This window comes from Nicotiana attenuata, unplaced genomic scaffold, assembly GCF_001879085.1.
Source record: "Nicotiana attenuata strain UT unplaced genomic scaffold, NIATTr2, whole genome shotgun sequence".
Lineage (NCBI taxonomy): Eukaryota > Viridiplantae > Streptophyta > Magnoliopsida > Solanales > Solanaceae > Nicotiana > Nicotiana attenuata.
This window is the reverse complement of record NW_017670340.1, coordinates 750,476-772,042: the sequence shown is the minus strand read 5'-3', so window position 1 is coordinate 772,042 and position 21,567 is coordinate 750,476. Positions and strand designations below refer to the sequence as shown.

The 21,567-nt window shown below is 35.3% G+C and overlaps 2 protein-coding genes across 2 annotated transcripts; one reads left to right on the top strand and one right to left on the bottom strand.

Moving 5' to 3' along the window:
- Positions 1–6,584: 6,584 nt before the first annotated feature.
- Positions 6,585–11,336, bottom strand: LOC109238105 (pheophytinase, chloroplastic-like). Its single transcript, XM_019404537.1, has 6 exons — positions 11,169–11,336; positions 9,786–10,547; positions 8,355–8,581; positions 7,825–8,016; positions 7,571–7,727; positions 6,585–7,109 (listed from the first exon to the last, which is right to left on the bottom strand). The coding sequence occupies exons 2-6, from the start codon at positions 10,530–10,532 to the stop codon at positions 6,885–6,887; spliced, it is 1,548 nt and encodes a 515-aa protein (XP_019260082.1). The 5' UTR covers positions 10,533–10,547; positions 11,169–11,336; the 3' UTR covers positions 6,585–6,884.
- A 51-nt stretch (positions 11,337–11,387) lies between these two features.
- On the top strand, positions 11,388–12,951 carry LOC109238095. Its single transcript, XM_019404528.1, has 3 exons — positions 11,388–11,454; positions 12,550–12,750; positions 12,868–12,951. Exons 1-3 carry the CDS (start codon positions 11,398–11,400, stop codon positions 12,949–12,951), a joined length of 342 nt encoding a protein of 113 aa, XP_019260073.1. The 5' UTR covers positions 11,388–11,397.
- Positions 12,952–21,567: the final 8,616 nt, after the last annotated feature.

Below are 21,567 nucleotides of genomic sequence, written 5' to 3'. Positions count from 1 at the left end.
CCTGCCGGATTTTTGTGTAAAAAAAAAAATAAATTAACATATAAATCGTTACGAACGAAATAAATAATTAATACTACTTTATTTAAAAATAATTATTAAAAATATTTAAAATCATATCGATGAGTTAAACAAATTAAACCTCTAATGCTCTAAATCCCCACTGAAACTCACCCGAGCCTCTCGGGACCCCATACAATCATATCAACCTATCCCAAACATAACACGGACAACTCGAGGCCTCAAATCATACAAAATAATATCAAACCATAAATCGCACCTTAATTTAAGTTTAATAAACTAACCAACTTCTAAACTTTCTACACTCATGTCGAACCACGTCTAAACAACTCGGAATGACCTCAAATTTTGCACACAAGTTCCAAATGACATAACAAACATATTCCAACTTCCGAAAAAATAATTCGAATAAGATAGCTTCAAAGTCAACTCCTGGTCAAACCTATGAACTTCCCAAACCTTCAATTTCCAATTTTCGCCAAATAGAACCAAATCATCCTAGGGACCTCCAAATTCGACTTCGGACACACGCCTAAGTTTTAAATCACCATACAAACCTATTGGAACTATCAAAATACCATTCTGGATTTGTTTACATAAAAGTCAAACTCCGATCAACTCTTATTACTTAAGCTTCTGACCTTGGAACTAATTGTTCCAATTCAATCAAAAACCTTTCCGATACCAAACAAACCATCTTCGCAAGTCAAAAAACAATAAAGAAGCATGCAGGAAACAATAAATAGGGAAACGTGGCTCAAATACATAAAAAACAACTGGCCGGGCTGTTACAATATTAGCTCAATAATATTTATCAGAACCAAACTATATTTAATTTGAAACTATATTCAAATTTTTATGAATTTAATTTTATTTAAATTTTTGTCGTCTATAGTTACAAAGCATATACTCATTTATATTTGAAGTTAAACCTCGAAACCAGCTGGCTTACTTTGCTAACAGTTCTGGACTGCTCTTCCTATCCAGTTAACTCAATTGCAAGTAGTTTGAAGCTACTTTCAAGAAACACAAATTGAAATATGGCATTAAGTTGTCATGGTGATCCAAAATGAAATAGCCTTCTCTCTTTTGTTCTTCTTTATTTCCTTAACAAAATTTTTTATACACACACAATATATATATATATATATATATAATATATATATATATCATATATATATATATATATATATATAGTATATATATATATATATATATATTATAGTAATGTATTATTTGATTTGCTTAATTGAATAGTTTTTTACTTTAGTGGTTATGCCCAATCTGCTATCCGAAAGAAAAGGGAATGGCTCGGCTATCCCACCTAGCCAAGCCAGAAAATATATTAGATATAGTTAGATAAAATAAATTGAAAAAAAAAGGAATACTTAGGCTGATTCCAAGATGTATGATTGAATCAAAGTAATTTTTACTTCATTCAAGCATTGGATCTCTTGTCTCATCTCAATTAAGAGTGGTCATGGAAAGAATAGATTCAAAGTCACGATCAATTCCTTTTTCAAATCCTGCTGCAGCTGCACGAGCCCTCCGCGTGCACAAATGACCTACGAAGAAGAAGAATCCTAGAACAAAATGAGAGGTAGCTAACCAACTTCTAGGAGAGACATAATTGACTGCATTGATCTCGGAAGCTACACCACCCACGGAATTTAAAGAACCTAAAGGAGCATGAGTCATATATTCTGCGGAACGCCGTTCTGTCAAGGTTGTAGTAGTCTTTTTTCAACCTACTCAAGTCTAACCCATTTGGACCCCTTAGAGGCTCTAACCATAGAGCACGCAGATCCCAAAAACGCATAGTTTCTCCTCCAAAAATGACTTCTCCGATCGGGGAACGCATTAGATATTTACCTAAACCAGTAGGTCCTTGAGCGAATCCCACGTTAGCCCCAAGACGTTGGTCTTATATATATATATATATATATATATATATATATATATATATATATGGGAATTGACACTTGAGTACTTCACCGTTCTCATTACTTCACAATCTACACGTGCCAAAGAATGCAAAGAAAAAGACTAATCACAACATGACCAATGCGTCAACCATCACTTTTCTGTATATGTAAATAGCATATTAGTAGTATATAAAGAGTGTGCCACTTTGCGATATTTGCTTAACTTGTGTACAACTCGGAGGCAGTGGCGGATTTAAAACTTCATGAGTGTTCGTCGGAAAGAGTTCCGGAAAAAGACAGTAAAAGAATAAATTATGGGTGTTCACTCATTACTTATCTAAATTTTTTGCTAATTGCCTATGTAAATATACTAAATTCGGATAAAGATAATGGGTGCTTGAGCACTCATAACTCTCAATGTAGATCCGCCATTGCTTGGAGGATTTTGCTCCAGATGCACCTAATTAAATAGTATGAAGGTACCATGGATGGGAAGAATATTTACACAATTAAGCATCACGAAATTATTCTTTAGCAAATGTCTTTCAACGAATAATATTTATCTGATTATGCTATCAGCTTAACACAATTGATTTCCTTAAACATGCATTATTTTTTGTAACACGGAGGGAACAAAACTGCATCATAAGCACCGAAAGCCTGCAGGTCCATCACGTAACCAACTTGAAAATAGGGCTCCTTATTAATTAGACAAATGGCAATACTCAGTACAAGTACTGAGAATTGGCACAGAGACATTTTGAACTTATCGACATTTTTGACAATTATAGTCACAAGTTAGTTGGTCAAATTACATAATCAAATTTTACCCTCAATGAAATTATAGTAATTGTGACTTGGAATGTAATATTGTATTAGTCACATTGCATTTGATTTTGTAATATTTAATTACAACTAACTATACAGTATACACTTATTTATAACTAATCTACAACTTATCTATAATTTTCATACATTATTTCTACCTAGTTAAATACAACTACAATATCATACAACTTAAATAACTTTTATATAAATTTTATACAATATATCTTTTGTATATTTTGTATCTGATTTGTATATATTTTGTGTGTGGTGTGTGCTTCTTCCTCTCTAAAATTCCAATCAAACTTACCTCTTAATACAGTTTTAATACATATCAACAACTTTATGTAAAAAGATAGTATTGATAACTTAAATACAAATTTTACACAACGATTCATATATTATACAACTATTTTTCAACTTTCATACAACATTCAAATAAAAAAAAAATATATAACTACAATAGAATATAATTTACCTACAATTTTACTACAATTTCATAAGTATATTGTATGTCATGTCGTCTTCTTCTCCTTCTTCTTCTTCTTCTTCTTCTTCTTCTTCTTCTTCTTCTTTGAGTTTCAATCTGAAATTCAGCCAAAATCAAGTCTAATCTTCACCAAAATACCCTCAAATTGAGATATAAACTCCAAACAATATTCTCAATTATTTGCAACAACACCCAATCCAAACAAATAATGATTTTTGAAAATTCAAATTTGAATTCAAAGCTTTATGATAGATTAGTGTTTGAATCTTCAATTCCTACGACCTGGAGGTTACTTCAATAGGTTGATTGGCAGAAGACAACTTTTAGGTTTACCTTATTGAGAGAGAAAGACGGTGAGAGAGAAAGATGAAGAAAGAAAGAAAAATTGATAAGAGATGCGGCATTGAGGAAAAAAGGAGAGGAGAGAAAAAAAGGAAAAAGATGTAACTAAATCCTCTAATTCAAGGCACTAATAATTGATTATATATAATTTGTAAGTAATCTTTATTTAGGGTGGGTAATATACAAAACTAGGACAATTTTAATAAATATAGGAAGGTAAAAATTCCTAAATAATATGAATCAGTTAATATCAACGGGAAATTACCAGCTATGTCCATTTATAAGTAGCTTATTACAAAAATTGGCCAATTGATAAAATATTACTAATATTAGCCAAATTAGCCAATTAGCTATTTGTAGCAAAAAAAAATATCAAATTTTTGCTTTGTTTTGAGTAGGTGTTATTAGAATAGATTGGGCACAACTTAAGGAGCTTGAATCTCAGTTTTGGGATGATTTGGTGAAGTTTTGAGGTGGTTTGAATTGAAGATTCGAAGTAAAAGCTGAACATGAAAAAAAATGATATGTGTATCACACTGTGTATCATTTACGTATCACATATGTATCATAGTTGTATCAATTATGTATCACATGTATATCTATATATACCTGTGTGTGAGATACATGCGTGATATATGTGTCGCAGAAGACTTTTTTGAACTCGATTTAATTACGAATTTTGATGCAAAACCAGTCCAAATCACCTCCAATCTTCCTCAAATTTTGTATATTGACTTATCTATATATTTTCAATGAATTTCAACTATACCCATTGAAAAAGTTCCTTTTTTGTTTAGATTTTTGGAATATTGTATAGATTTTTGTATTTCATCACCTTATTTAATTTGCTACCCCGTCCATGAAATTTCCTTTCTGTCTTGTATCTAATGTTGCTAATCACGCTTAAAAATATGGAAGGTGATTTTTGCATGTGATTCTTTGAGAGAAAGAACCCTATTATTTGGTTTTTCAATTTTTGTTGGCTAGTTTTGGTAAGTTTATGACTAATGGCTAGAGGTTGGTAAATTGAGATTTATTTGGGATATTTGTGTTATCCCAATATCAACACTTACAATATTGGGCCGGTCTAGTAGCCGCAATTGGAAGGTCAACAAGGTTGAATATGGTGTGAATTTGGGTTCATTTATTTATTTTTCGTTCAACCCAATAGAAGAAATATGAGCTTGTGTTAATGTAGGCTTTCTCTTCTAAAAGAAGGGTGAGGATTTATCTATTCAAAGAACATAAATTTTTAATATCAAGACATATTTATAATTATACTTTTCTAAAAAACTAATCTAATGGGATAAATAAAATATAAATATAAAAAATCATACTAAAGCCGCCTAGATAAATGAGACAAATGTTTCATCTTTGCTTGCATCCACTAATTTCATATTTTAAATGACTACATATATAATACTTATAATATTAGTAAAATGAGCACTACAGATACTTTTTTTTTGTCATACCTTTCGTAGAACATATTTTTAGTATTTAAATATTATATTTTTATTTTACAAACTTATGATATCAAGTTTTTTGTTATTGCTTTCCTGTTGGCTAACTTGGCTTTAGAATCATATATGCGGTGCAATTGCTCTTAATGTATAGTACCTTTTTACCACGATTGAATTGTGACTTAATTCCTTATATTCGTTGATATAATATATCCAGGGCATAATAGTGTTTAGTAATTGTAATTGTCTTTTCGTTGGGGTTGAATACTCTTCGATAGTCAAAATTACTTTAATGCTCAATTTGATGAACAGCGAATGAAAAAAGTAAAGTCAAAAGGAATAAAGTATTCAAGGGTGTGGCCTAGTGGTCAATGAAGTGGGTGAGAACCATGAGGTCTCGGGTTAAAATCCCAATGAAGGCAAAAAACATTAGGTGATTTCTTCTCTCTATCCAAGTCTTAGTGGATAGAGTTACCTGGTACCTGTTGCTGGGGAGCCTAAGAAAGGTATCGAGTTATTATGGTAAAAGCTAGAATAATACGATGATACTTGAAGAATTTAGCAAGCACATAAATTAGTGCGTGGCTGTTACCTTCTCTTATCCCCCTCTTACCAAATTTGGTACTAAATTAATACTATGTTTGGTTCATCAAACATAGTATAAAGTTAGTTCCATATTTAATTTTGGATATCCCATTTTATCCCATTAAACTTGGCATTATTTTATTCCATCCGTCCGTTAAATCGTTAACCCGATACTAATAAGCCATTAAACTTCGATATCAGTTCGATTTTCGATTTCGGTTCGGTTTTGAACACCCCTGTATCAAACGATCCCTAAGAGTATTATTAGTGTTTGTTTGCTTAACATGGGTAGTTTTCTAATAACAAATGAAGAAGATCAGGACAAGTGCTGGAAATGCATGAAGAATCAATGTTTGTTAGGTAAATTTTCTTAGTGCGTGCTTTAATAATTCTGGGTTGGCTACAACTTTCTTGAGTAAAAATTCTTAACGTTTGATGGGAACAGTATTTTTACAACTGTCTCTAGCTACTACGACTTAATGTTGTTGGTATTGCATTACTTTAACGATTCTTGCTGCTAAAACTATCTCAATGTGGTTGGGATACCAAAAATTTCCTGAAAGTATATTGTCCACCACCTAAAAATATTGAGGTATCTTTACAAGTAAAAGTTGCTTTAAATCTTGAAATAGAAGGGGATAAATTAAAAGATATACAAAAAAAAACTAAAAAAGGTGATAGCCAAGTTAATATCCACTAATCAAAATGCATTTACAAGGGGTAGATAAATTGCTAATACAACATCTGTAGCTAATGAATGCATTTATCATCAGAGAAAGAGAAAGAAAGGTGAAGTTATTTTCAAACTAAACATGAGGGAAACTATGATCATGTAAGTTGGCCTTTTCTATCAAAGATTATGAGATAAATGAATTTAGGCGACTTGGGCAATTTTGGGGACTTGTTGCAATATCTTATCAACAACATTTGCAACTAATATGCAAACACAGATGGAGCACCACAATAAATGCAAGTGCTGTCTCTACATTTTGCCATTTTGGTAAGCAGTACTCAATACATAAAAGCCTCCAATTAGTCCTTACTAGCAGAACCAAAAATAAATGAAAATCAGAAATATTCTTGATCTAAGACTACAACTATGCATTTCCCAGGCACATTATTCACATGCCATATGAACATGAATAAATATCATATATTACCTATATAACAATTTACATTGCTAAAAAATATGGTAAAACCTAAATGACAATCTACATTGCTTGATTTCTGATCATTTATTCAATTTTGAAATTGAGTTTTTAGGTACGCGCTAACCCTCTTCCAATGGGGAATCATTGACCCATAAAACTGCACTTGCACTGATCTTTTTAGCCCCTCACGAGAAAATTCCAAGTCTCTGGCAATATCATAATCAACATTTTCTGGAGTTTCAAGCAGAGGCAATGCAACTGATCCATGGGACTCTAAGCTCCGTACCCATCCGCGGAGCAGAAAATTCACGACCTGTACATGTAAAATCGCCTTCACATGTCTCAACTTACACTAATAATAACTTACCCTATTCATTGTTCTCATTTGTATATCTCATGTTGTCCCAGAAAAAACTGTCACAATCAAGAATCAGTCCAGTGCCAACTTAAATATGTAAGCTATTTATCTTTGAAAGAATTACAAGCGCAGTTAAAACGACTTCATAAGCAGTCTCAGAATGTTAACCAAAGATGATGAGAAAATTTATTTACTGAGCTTTTCCTTGCATTACTAAGCAAGAACATGCATAAGCTCTTACAGTTGGCTATGATCCATGCACCAGTCAACGAACATAAAGCATAATGTAGGATGACTGAAGGGTCTGGGACAAGGATCTTTCAGGAAGACGACAAATTTACAGATTTTGTGGGTCTACGACAAGGCTCTTTCATGAAGGCAGGAGAAATTAACAGATTTGAGTGTCTGTGACATACCTCCGGAGCTTCATCATGGGGACAATGACCGGCAGGGCTAATCTCATAATATGGAGCTTCAGGCAATTGTCGTTTCACCTGTAAACCCCAAATAGGCTTCACCCATGGATCTTCTTTCCCATACACGAGACAGACAGGCACATTCTTCATTTGACACCTACGAAAATGTAGAAACTGGAAGCTTTGTAATCTTGTTTAGTAAAACAAGTGATAAATAAGCCAAGTGCAGCAATGTAATGCGTTGCTCTACCTACCCAGATAAAGCCTCTTCAAAAGAAACTTGTCCTCGAGGAGCAAACATTATTGAGGCAAAGGCTGCCGCTGCTGCAGGATGTTTTGTCGTCTCAAGTATCCGAGTGAAAACTTTATCAAACTTTGTGGTGTGATCAGCATAAACTTGTTTCAGTACGTTAGCAATAAATTCAGGACCACTAATTTTCTCCCATCTGAAAGCATAATAAAGCAGACACATACATTTAGGGTACAACAGAAGGCAAACTTTTGTTTTTCTTTAAGACAAGCCGTAAAACAATCCTAAAGACTTCAAAAGAATAACTCACATTATGTTAACCAAATATCCAATGACACCATGCATTTTGTTTCATGTAAGTTACAAAACGTAATAGACATATTAATTGAATAATATTAGTTGGTTTCTGTAGGTCTTAACTGAATTTAAGAAAACTAGTTAACCTGACTTAAAAAGACTCTCTACTTCAGGAGACAAGTTTACAGGCCTGAGGGAACTGCATAATAACATTCTTAAAAGAATCATATAACTTACACAAGTTCTGTGAGCATTCTGACAGAGGTGGGAAGAGGAAAGCTCCCAGTCCAGGGAAATACTCTAGATAATCTTGGGGATTTAACAGGATTCGGAAAAAATCCCCAAAATGGTGTTGCGTTCAGCAAAGTTACACCTTTAACCAAATGAGGATAACGTGCTGCGAAGTAAATGGCAACATACCCACCAAGAGAATTCCCCACAATGTAAACTGGCTCTTTAATAACCTGCACCATAACATCTGTTCGAGTTTATGTATTCCTCATGAGCTATAACTGATATAAATAAAGTTAAACCAACCAAAACTAAAAGACTTTGTCAGGAAAAGATATTTTTCCAAACAATTTTATTTAGCCAAAATAAGACGAAGCCTCTATAAAAGTCTATTTTCCTACTATCACAAAATAAATCAAAAGCAGTAAAGAGCACCAGCAAAACAGATATGACCACAGCAGAGTAATAGAATAGCAAGAAACTATACTCAAGGCAAATATACAAGACAGTAGAATAGCAACATGAGCAAACACACCAATAAAAAGTTTAATAGCCTGGCTGCAATCGACACATCTGCTTAGAGGTAGTTTACATTATAGCAAGCATTCAAACCAGGATACTTGACGCACATGAGAAATTCCTACTGATAGGCTGGGACCAACTAAAGCCTTTCTTATCTTTTCACATCCACATCAAATTATCCTGAGGTAATAGAAGGTGTGTTGGTAACATTTGGTAGCTCAAGTTACTTCATAAACTGATGATGTTAGTTTTACAACTGTAAGAAAGAACCAGAAATAACTTCTTGATGTTAGGTCGTGAAGCACAGAGGATGCACCTGAAGGAATAAGGAACTGCCTAACCTCAGACTAAAATCATTCTCGGTTCAATCATTTTCTAACTGTAACCGCAAAAAATCCGGTCATCACCATGCCAGCAAGCGTATAACTTCTTCCTGCCTTTCAGTCCAAAATCCAACAATTTTATGATAATTCATTTCTTGCTTGTCTGAACTAGTAGATAAATACAGTCAGAGAAAAGACAAAAAGGTTATTTTTTTATACCCCCCCCCCCCTTCCCGAGAGAGAGAGAGAGAGAGAGAGAGAGAGAGAGAGAGAGAGAGACTAGTGCCATGGAAGATAGAAGATAGCCTGGCACATATTATCATTTGATTGTCTACTGCATCAGGAAGAAGACACAATGTGATACATGAAAATGGAATCCTACTTAACAGAATTGATCAGTGTTTAAGAGCTGGGATTTTCTTTTCTTGGTCGGTTAAGAGCTGGGAAAACTCGTTGAAATTGTAACAAATAATTACTGGAAAAGTGCACCAAATTTAAACATCAAAGAAACAAATCCATGCCAACAAATTTTAATTCTAAATTCTTTACAAACATCGCAAATAGTGAAAAATATAAAGACACAAAGTACTACCTCTTCAATGAAAGAGTGCACTTGCTCCTTCCATAAGTCGATAGAGTAGACAAGTTCTTTTGCCCAGGGTTTTGCTTCATCTCCAAAGCCCCACACATCTCCGTCAAGTTGTTCCTTGGACGTCGAGGTCAGATCTTCACATGGTAATGACTTCCCCTGGCCGAGAAAATCTATTGCCCATATTCTGTGATCACGGCCAAGATCCTTTAGCTGTTTTTCATAGTGAAATGAACCAACACCAAAACCAGGAAGAAAAAGCACTGGCGGGGAATTAACATTTTCGCAACCTGATTTCTCATAATGAACATTCAATTTTGGCTTCCATTCCCAAAACCAACTGCTAATTGGAGCACCAAAATCACCTTTATTATCTTCATCTGGCAAACCAGGAATGATAACCTTGGGTACTGATTTGCCAGCACCAGTCACGTCTTGCTTACTCTCTTTTCCATCAACTACATAAGAGTTATAACTTTTACCCAAGGCACTTGAATCAGAATTCTCAAATTCCTTGAATGCATTGATAGGGCAAATAATTCTGCTCCGATTTGGTCCCTTTATGCTAAACTGATCTGCACCAGAATACCTGAGCGCTCCCCGAGAAGGCTTAAATAGAACATAACATATCCTTTCCTCTTTTAATATGGGAAAACTTGCCTGATTTGAACCTGGATATTTACCCGTTGCTTTCCCTCTAACGTTTACAACGTAATAAAATGATGTAGAATGGCAAGATATAATTTCCATTCCTGAATCAACTTTCTGAAATGAAAAGATTCAAATCAAGAAAATATCATAACTAGCAATTATGTTATTGTTAAACAGAAATGTAACATGTAGAGCACAAGTAATTCGATGCACAATACCAATTCACCAAACAAAAAAGGAATCAGCAATTCACTTGTTAAGGTAAGGCCCCAAAATACAATTCCCTTACTTCAGTTCTAGCATATCAATATCAGATTCTTTTGGAATGTATTTGTTGGTTTTCATCATTAGTGCTGAAAACGAGTAATATCAAATAGTCAGACCAGTGGTTGATGTAGCTTATTAGCTATGAGTTCAATCGAACCTAGTGTTTTGACACGGTATGAAAAATCACTAATTAGAAAATTAGATTCATTGGCTAATGGCTACAGCACCAGTTCTACCACTTCTTTTTTAAAAGTGAAGTTACTCTTCATACCATGTCATCACCAAAACAGAAAGAATAATGGCAGACCGATCTAAGGAAGTTAGAACTTAGGTCTTAGAAGCATATCCACAAATTCTTCAGTATCCAACAGAGTTTTGCATGTAGACGATAATTCAAACAAAAATCCAATTTTTTAGTAATGAAAAATGATAAATATACGAACAAGGAAGGAAAGAATATAATATTACCTCTAATCAGATATCATTAGCAGAAGCTCCAAAACAGTGGGAAAGATGGTTAAATATTTCCTATTTCTCTGCTGAGTAGAGAGAAAAAGAAAACGAGAATAATCATGAAAATGTGTAGTAGAATTTAACTCTTTCTTTCCCACTATAATTTGCTGCGTTTTGGTAATTCTTTCAGGCAGAAATTGGAATTAACGAAAAGGACAAGGAGTGAACGGAAGGATTTGGTTTAATGGTTTGCGCCACCACGTGTCTGGTGTTCATGGCTGCTGATTGGCGTTCCATATTTGTTCATGGGTTGGGGTTGGGCCACAGAAAATGGGATTTTAAAATGGCGTAATGGCTTTTTGGCCACTTAAATGTAAAAATAGCACGGTCTAGTCAGTTTTCGGACTGGTCATCCAAAAATAGCCAGCGTTTACCAAGTCAATAAAAAATAACCACTATTTTGCTGCAACAGAGACTGCTCCACCATAATATACTGGAGTTCGGTGCACCTGTGTATGAACTTCCAGCATATTATGCTGGAACTCCAACACACGGATAGTTCCAGCATAATATACTGGAGATTAGAGCACTTGTGTATGAACTTCCAGCATATTATACTGGACCGGTATACTTGCTGGAACTCCAGTATATTATGCTGGAGTTCTAGTGTACTTATGCTGGAACTCCATCATATTATGCTGGAGTTCCAGCATACTTATCCTGGAACTCCAGTAATATGCTGGAGTTCAAGTATACTTATGCTGGAACTCCAGCATAATATACTGGCATATTTTTCGGGTTTTGAACAGTATTTTCGCTCAGATTTATCTTTACATGAAAAATGGCTAAATTTCGATTACTTTTGAAAACGGGCTATTTTTGAACGACCACTTGTAAATCTGGCTATTTTTGAATTTCTCCCCACTTAAACTTGTAGGACTTTTAAAAGTTGATACATGAACTTGCACTTTTCCATTTGAACACTCCAACTTGATGCAATAAATACTAATAAACACATTTGACCGTTGACTATGCCTATGTGGAAGCGACACAGCTGACATGGCTAAATTGTGTGCAAATCACGCTACAAAGGCGCATGGATAGTATTATTTTTATTAAAAAAGAAAAAGAAAAAGAAAAAAGAGACCTTTCCCTTTCCCCTTCTATTTTCCCTTCCTCTTCCCTACCAAACTCCCACCTCCCCTTTCCCCCTCCCCCTTCTATTCTACCATAGTCACTTCTAGCAAACATAGAACACAACCCAAACAAAGAAAAAAGCTTAGAACCTTAGCACACCCCTAACGCACTCGCGTAACTCCTTCCAAGATATCAACACCAAACTCCAATAACCATGGGAAGTAAAGGTGATCTCAAGACCAACAACGTTACCAATCAGAGAAAACCCAGATTTCTTTGTCTTCATGGGTCTCGAACCAGTGGCCAAATTCTTAAGATACAAGTCTTTGAAAAATGGCCAACTCAAGTTGTAGAAAAATTGGATCTTGTTTTTGTTGATGCACCTTTTCCTTGTCAAGGCAAATCTGAAGTTGAGGGTATTTTTGATCCTCCTTATTACGAATGGTTCCAATTCAACAAGGTCGTTTATTTTATTTTCTTTCTTTATCTTTACAGTTGCAGGCTTAGGAATTCCTATATTTTACTTTCAATGAAAATGAAATTTTATTTACTTAATTGTGATTGATTTTTTATATAGGAATTTACGGAGTATCAGAATTTTGATAAATGTCTTGCATATATCAGTATTCGATTGAACTTCAGTCTCCATTATCGGAGCTAATGCTTACAGTCTCTATTTTGGAGCTTTTGTTTACAGTTCGTGCCTAGGAGGTGAAGAACAAAAGAAGGGAAAGAGAAGAAAAAATAGAAATTTAATAAATTAATTTTGGAAAAGGACAGGGCCCACAAATTGGGACCTTGAACATACAGATGTCAACAAAATGTGAATGAATGGATGATGTGGCTATATAAAATATAAAATTAAATCCATGTCAGCAGCAATTGAACAACACACACCATCGCAAGTGTTTATTAGTAGTCATTTTTTCAAGTAAAAGTGTTCAAATGGGAAACTCGAGAGTTCATATATTAGCTTTACAAACTGATGCAAGTTTAAGTGGCCAGGAAGCTATTTCGCCTTTTAAAAATAACAAAAATGATTCTGTTAAGAAATTAAGCTCAAAGTGATAATATGGAACATAAAATAGATAATTAAATAGATATAGAGAGGAAGAGAGAACTTTCTTCTTATTTCAAGTATGTAATCCATGAGCCAAAAGTGCTCTAGTTATAGTCACAAAGGTCCATCCTCAAAAACAAAGAATGAAGTTACATATTAAATAGATACATATGAATACAAGTGATTCGTATATGTGATGTAAGAATTAAATGGACAACCACTTTAGTTCGTCGTATTCATAACGCTCCCTCTTTGATATTCATTTAAAAGATAATGTGCCTTATTAAAAACTTACTAGTAAAAATCCAGTGGGAAAAAGTCTAATAATGAAAGAAAATACACATATCTTGTAACACGCATTGAGTGCCGCCTTATTAAAAACCTTATTAAGAAAATCCAATTGGGACAAAATCCTAGTTAAGGAAAAAAGAGTACAAATTATACTCCCTCTGATGAAAACCTTATTTGATATCTCGGAGATGATGCGTTCCAATTTTATGTCTTAGCTTCTCAAGTGTTGATGTTGGGAATGCCTTAATGAATAAATCTGCCAGAATATCTTAATGAACGGAGTTGTTAAACATCTATCTTACCATTCCTTTGAAGATCATGCGTGAAAAAGAACTTTAGTGAAATCTGCTTTGTTTTGTCTCCTTTTTTCTTTCGAGGATTTTTATCTTTGGAACCGATTGGTTTACCACGTTTCAAGCGTAGCTTAGACTCATTTACATTTATAGATTGTCCAACCGGGACATCAATTTGAATATGAGCATTAATAGCTGGAATATGTAACTTAGTCATCCTTGGTAGGTCAGTTAATTCATCTAGCAGTTGATTTGAAATATTTTACAAATCTTTTGAACCTCATGTTCACATTGATTTGTTCAAGGATCTAAAATAAGATAGTGATAACGCATTCCAGTCTATCTCTTTTTCCAACTGCTTATTTCTCTCCCTAATGTTGGGGATACTACCATATATCCCTAACCTTCTTTGGAGACTCATCTTTGTGCATAGTGGCGGAGCAATTAGAACATATACCGCACATCCAAATATTCTAAGATGGAAGATATTTGGCTCTTGACCAAAAGTTAATTATAATTGAGAGACTTTATGATACCTATGGGCCTTATCCGCACAAGAGCTACTGTATACAAAATAGCATGACCCCATGCCGAGATAAGAAATTTTGTTATCATAAGCATCAATCTAGCAATTAATTAGAGGCGTTTGATAAATGATTCCGCAAGACCATTTTGAGTATGAACATGAGCAATTGGATGCTCAATTGTTATCCCAGTTGTTAGACAATAATCATTAAAGGCCCGAGACGTAAACTCACTAGCATTATCAAGACGGAGTGTCTTGATTGCATAATCTGAAAACTGTGCTCTTAATTTTATTAATTGAGCTAGTAACCTCGAAAAAACCAAATTGCGGTATGATAACAAGCACACATGTGACTATCTTGTAGGTGCATCTATCAAAATAGTATAATATTCAAATGGTCCATATTGAGAGTGTATGATACGTTCCAAAAATACGGGGGAGAAATTCATAAATAGCCAAATTTACAAGTGATCATTCAAAAATAGCCACAGATTTAAAAGTAATCGAAATTTAGCCACTTTTCATGTAAAGATAAATCTGAACAAAAATACTATTCAAAATCCGAAAAATACTCCAACATAATATACTGGAATTCCAGAATAATATACTGGAACTCCAGTATATTATACTGGACTTCCAGCATAATATACTGGAACTCCAGCATAATATACTGGAGTTCCAGTATAATTTACCAGTCCAGCAGAATATGCTGGAAGTTCATACATACTGTTACAACCCAAACCGATGGGCCACAACGGGCACCCAGTACCTTACTCAACCGAGTACTTACGTAACATATCTTTCGTATCATACTATCATAGGGAAATGAGCCAGAGAGGCTATCGTGTGATAAGTACAATAAAATATGGAGAAATACTCGTCATTGGACGATCCAACATGTAACCCAAACTTATACATATGACGTACGGGCCTATAAGGCCGGCATGATCCTTTATATACTCAAAACATAGGCCGACAAGGCCATATAAGTATCCGTATACATGATATCTATCTACAAGCCTCTAAGAATACGTAATATCATAAAGGTCGGGACAGAGTCCCGCCATACCAAACAATACACGTCTAAATCATACTAACCAAACAAGCAACTCCAAAGCAAATGGAGCGCACCAACATCTCCCGCTGAGCTGATAGCTTACTTGGAGGGCTCTCGACCTGTTTATTGGGACCTGCGGGCATGAAACGCAGCGTCCCCAGGCAAAAGGAACGTCAGTACGAATAATGTACCGAGTAAGTAAGGCACATAAATAAGTACATAGCAGACATGGAAGAAATATAGAGTAAATGACTCAACCTGTAAGTATGGATAACTCTGTAAATCATTAAATAATTATAGTGTCATGCATATGCGTATGAATGTCATGTCGTGCATAGGTACATGTTTCATAACATCATCAGGCCTCTGAGGGCATCCCATCATATCATCTCGGCCACTGTGGGCAAAATCATCAACGTATACCAGTTGATCAGGTTGTTGTGCGTATATAACGCCATAACCTTTCCCATATCCCATATACATATATATACATATATATGCGTATATAATGCCATCTGGTCATGGGTCAATGTGCATGTATAAATGCATGAAATGCATATGAAAGATATTAATAAAATCTCTCGGTACGTCATAAGACCATTATGCCTATGATTAATATCATAAAATAAACTTTACCAACTTATGTATTTTTGAGACCCATGAACAGATGATAAAATAATATGACACATGGAGAATCAAGAACATAAGCATCTATAGTATTTCTATGAATAGAGTCATTTATGGAAGTTGTGCATTTGCTCGTTTCGTTCGTGTCGTATAGATCATGCCAAAAAGAAAGAAGGGATAGCCTTAACATACCTGAGCTGATTCTCTTGATAATCTCTCTAACACACGTCAATTGCGACAACACGTAACAAGTCGTATGAAAAGTTTGAAGCAACAACATTGCTATGCAACGATAATGTTGGCTGAAATTTTTCCTTAAAGGATTTGGTAGTAACGTTTTGCATTAGGAAGTCTTGGTGGAAGCTCTTTCTTAAGAGATGGAAAATAATATTACTATGTAAGGAATTGGCTGAAAACACTTAGCAAAAACGTTACTTTTCCTGAATCCTTTCTTAAGAGATTCCAAATTTTATCCTTACTTTAAGGTAGACCCACATAACTAATGACTAAGCCACATAATAAACTTAAGTTTGACACCTCTCAATCCCAGTCATTAAGTTGTCTTTAAAGGGCTGCCACGTTTGGAGATGTAACACTTATCCAATATTTGGATTAATTATCTACTAATCACTTGATTAACTTGTTAATCTCCCATTATACAATAATTAATCAATTACCCACATAATTAGGAATTATCTCAAATCACTTAAAATACTACTCACTTTTAACATACTTTATACACCTTACTATCATGGTAATGTGGTACCTTGCATGGTACTAGTCCATAAATACCGGGTATTAACGCTCGGTCCGTATTTTATCTCAACATGCCAAACTTGGACGAAGATTCATTTTCTTTGACTTGCTTCCCCTCTCACCTTCACGAATTTACTCATCACTTGTTTGAAATAGCATAATCCTTATAATCTCCAAATAATCTTTTCCTTGGACTGATGTCAATTACCTTACGACAAATTCAACATACAATACTACAAGGTGCAACATTGTCGTAATTTAATACTACGAAGCGTAATATCATCGTAATGTAATACTGCAGGATGTAACATCATCGTAATATAACACTACGGGACGTAATATCGACATAATATTGCGGGGCGTAACATCAATCCCCCATTTGGAACCTTCGTCCTCGAATGTTGACTGATGCTCTTATTATTTCCATAACTTATAGCTCTTGTGAATACCTTAATACTCTCCTTGCCATTTAGGCAACCGGTTTTTGAATAAATCCAATGGCCAGGGCATTCCCCCCTTTAGGCCTCTTTCGCACACCACGGTCTGGGGTCGGAATTCTTCCAATCTCGTAACTCTTGCTATCTTTTGTCATGCAGCCTGTACGACTTTTTCTTTGTATGTCCGCCTATGAGACTCTTCTCTCCTTTTTTCTCCAGTTTTAGCCAATCTCTAGGCTTTACTTTGTAAGCATATACAGAGCTTGATAAGATGTCTCTCTTGGCCTCTATAGGTATACTGAAGTTCTTTGCTCGATACTTTGTTGAACTAACGAATATTACTATATCTTATTTCATAGACCCAGTTATCCATTCGTATGACTTTACTGCATCTAGGTAGGTCATACTATACCATAACTCTTACTTCGATTTATCGTTACTAAGGTCTGCTATCGAACTCCGAGTTACTTTCGTTGCTTATCCGATATGTATAAATCTAAGTCCTTTAATGCTTCCTTATTACTGTTCCTCTTATGAATGACGGCCTAATCTCATCTCATACTTTGTGACTTTGTCCATCCATTGTTGATTCACCTCAATATGGATCTACAATATACCACTAATAACTTGAAACTTCTTATGAAATACCTTGCCACTAGGGCTTACGTCTCATCGTTGAACATTTGAAGCGATTTTCTTGATCCACCTAGGGGCGATACGACACAATACTTCCATAATCGTATTTCATAGCATCCCAATGTGATTTACCCTATGTGGGTATTTTAATCATGTACAATTCACGAAATCATTACTCCATCGTAGGCCCAAACGTCATCCTTCATCTATCTTAATTACACCTTCATTCTACTACCAGGGTAGCATTCTATCTCCTCTAGATGCTATTAGNCTTGATATGCGAGTTTGTACTTCGGGAAAAGGCTACGAGCAATATTAATCCTATCAACCATAAACCAGATAATTAATTAGAATTTTTTTATATAGGAATTTACGGAGTATCAGAATTTTTGATAAATGTCTTGCATATATCAGTATTCGATTGAACTTCAGTCTCCATTATCGGAGCTAATGCTTACAGTCTCTATTTTGGAGCTTTTGTTTACAGTTCGTGCCTAGGAGGTGAAGAACAAAAGAAGGGAAAGAGAAAGAAAAAATAGAAATTTAATAAATTAATTTTGGAAAAGGACAGGGCCCACAAATTGGGACCTTGAACATACAGATGTCAACAAAATGTGAATGAATGGATGATGTGGCTATATAAAATATAAAATTAAATCCATGTCAGCAGCAATTGAACAACACACACCATCGCAAGTGTTTATTAGTAGTCATTTTTTCAAGTAAAAGTGTTCAAATGGGAAACTCGAGAGTTCATATATTAGCTTTACAAACTGATGCAAGTTTAAGTGGCCAGGAAGCTATTTCGCCTTTTAAAAATAACAAAAATGATTCTGTTAAGAAATTAAGCTCAAAGTGATAATATGGAACATAAAATAGATAATTAAATAGATATAGAAAGGAAGAGAGAACTTTCTTCTTATTTCAAGTATGTAATCCATGAGCCAAAAGTGCTCTAGTTATAGTCACAAAGGTCCATCCTCAAAAACAAAGAATGAAGTTACATATTAAATAGATACATATGAATACAAGTGATTCGTATATGTGATGTAAGAATTAAATGGGCAACCACTTTAGTTCGTCGTATTCATAACGCTCCCTCTTTGATATTCATTTAAAAGATAATGTGCCTTATTAAAAACTTACTAGTAAAAATCCAGTGGGAAAAAGTCTAATAATGAAAGAAAATACACATATCTTGTAACACGCATTGAGTGCCGCCTTATTAAAAACCTTATTAAGAAAATCCAATTGGGACAAAATCCTAGTTAAGGAAAAAAGAGTACAAATTATACTCCCTCTGATGAAAACCTTATTTGATATCTCGGAGATGATGCGTTCCAATTTTATGTCTTAGCTTCTCAAGTGTTGATGTTGGGAATGCCTTAATGAATAAATCTGCCAGAATATCTTAATGAACGGAGTTGTTAAACATCTATCTTACCATTCCTTTGAAGATCATGCGTGAAAAAGAACTTTAGTGAAATCTGCTTTGTTTTGTCTCCTTTTTTCTTTCGAGGATTTTTATCTTTGGAACCGATTGGTTTACCACGTTTCAAGCGTAGCTTAGACTCATTTACATTTATAGATTGTCCAACCGGGACATCAATTTGAATATGAGCATTAATAGCTGGAATATGTAACTTAGTCATCCTTGGTAGGTCAGTTAATTCATCTAGCAGTTGATTTGAAATATTTTACAAATCTTTTGAACCTCATGTTCACATTGATTTGTTCAAGGATCTAAAATAAGATAGTGATAACGCATTCCAGTCTATCTCTTTTTCCAACTGCTTATTTCTCTCCCTAATGTTGGGGATACTACCATATATCCCTAACCTTCTTTGGAGACTCATCTTTGTGCATAGTGGCGGAGCAATTAGAACATATACCGCACATCCAAATATTCTAAGATGGAAGATATTTGGCTCTTGACCAAAAGTTAATTATAATTGAGAGACTTTATGATACCTATGGGCCTTATCCGCACAAGAGCTACTGTATACAAAATAGCATGACCCCATGCCGAGATAAGAAATTTTGTTATCATAAGCATCAATCTAGCAATTAATTAGAGGCGTTTGATAAATGATTCCGCAAGACCATTTTGAGTATGAACATGAGCAATTGGATGCTCAATTGTTATCCCAGTTGTTAGACAATAATCATTAAAGGCCCGAGACGTAAACTCACTAGCATTATCAAGACGGAGTGTCTTGATTGCATAATCTGAAAACTGTGCTCTTAATTTTATTAATTGAGCTAGNAGGTGTTCGATCAAAACGGTCTGCTCCAGTTCTTCGACTGTTGACTTAGTTGCGTCCGATTCTTCGGGTGCGACGAAGGTTCGAGGGGTGGAGTAGTCTTCTTCGTCGTCCTCGGGGGCCTGAGTGTTCCTAGGCTCGTCTGAAATCGGGTTCGTAGGGATCGACACCTCGTGTCAAACCGCGAACATTTCCTTCGCCGCCCGCTGTTCTCCATATATGGTCATTACGCCGTCTTTTGTAGGAAATTTTATCATCTGGTGCAGGGTTGATGGCACTGCCTGCAGGCCTGCCGAGCAATGCATTGTACCTCATGTTACCATCAATGACTTGGAATTCAGTGCTCTGAGCTGCACCGAACGTGTCGATCGAGAGGGTGACCTCTCCTTTCGTTACCTTGCCAATCATGTTAAAGCCGTAAAGGACTCGAGAGATGGGAATAACTCGATCGAGCAGCCCCAGTCGTCCTACTACCTCTGATCTGATTATGTTGGCCGAACTGCCTTGGTCCACGAGCACACGTTTTATCTTAGTGTTGTTAGAAAGAAACGAGATTGTGCGGTTCTGTCATGGCCTCGAGATCGTCCTCCCTGAACGCGAGGGTGTCTTCGGATATGCGGTTTCGGGTCGGCCCTTCTTCTGTGGTGGATGTTCTCGTCCGCTTGAACATGGGCCCTTGGGGGATGTTTGTCCCTCCAATAATCATACGGACATCGTGTTGAGATATCTCCCCTTCCACCCAGGTCGAGTTTTGCGGTGGTGTACCGACATCCGGAACATCCATGTCCCTCGTTTTGTGATTTTCGAGGTCGTCATTCTTCGTTCTTCTTGCCGAGCCAGGCATTTTGACCTGAAATCAAAGATCTTGGACAAGAAAAGGTGTGAAAGATAACTTGCGTTGTGTAATGAAACTAGCAAGAAAATAATCACTATTATTTTTAGCCCCACGGTGGGCGCCAAACTGTTTACCGTAAAAATGATAATAATAATTAAATTTGTTGATGGGACTCTAAAAATACGTGATCTATTCTTATGCTAGTTGTAGAACAGTTGATGCTATGTAGATGAAGTTTAAGGACGAGATGCAAACTAAAATAGAGTCATAATCGAACCGAAAGATAGTAGTTCAGGGCCTCGAGCTAGTCGATTTAGGCTCGAGGTCGATTCCCGAGCTCAGGCTCGGGCTACTAGGGGGAGTCGGGGAAGGGCTAACAGATGCGATAATATTAAAAGAGGCTCTTTATGGCCGATGATAAGCAATAAAGGAAGAAAAAGTATGAAGATAATAAAGTAGAGCAACAATGTCGAGAGAGTGTATTAGAGAGAAAAG

Excerpts from the sequence above, each read along its gene's own strand:
- LOC109238095 (XM_019404528.1), top strand. The coding sequence starts at position 11,398 with ATGGTTTGCGCCACCACGTGTCTGGTGTTCATGGCTGCTGATTGGCGT. Across the intron at positions 11,455-12,549 it reads CTGATTGGCGTTCCATATTT|AGAAAACCCAGATTTCTTTG; the intron begins GTTCATGGGTTG and ends GTTACCAATCAG. Across the intron at positions 12,751-12,867 it reads AATGGTTCCAATTCAACAAG|GAATTTACGGAGTATCAGAA; the intron begins GTCGTTTATTTT and ends TTTTTTATATAG.
- LOC109238105 (XM_019404537.1), bottom strand. The coding sequence starts at position 10,532 with ATGGAAATTATATCTTGCCATTCTACATCATTTTATTACGTTGTAAAC. Across the intron at positions 8,582-9,785 it reads TGCACTCTTTCATTGAAGAG|GTTATTAAAGAGCCAGTTTA; the intron begins GTAGTACTTTGT and ends GTTATGGTGCAG. Across the intron at positions 7,728-7,824 it reads TTTGAAGAGGCTTTATCTGG|GTGTCAAATGAAGAATGTGC; the intron begins GTAGGTAGAGCA and ends ACATTTTCGTAG.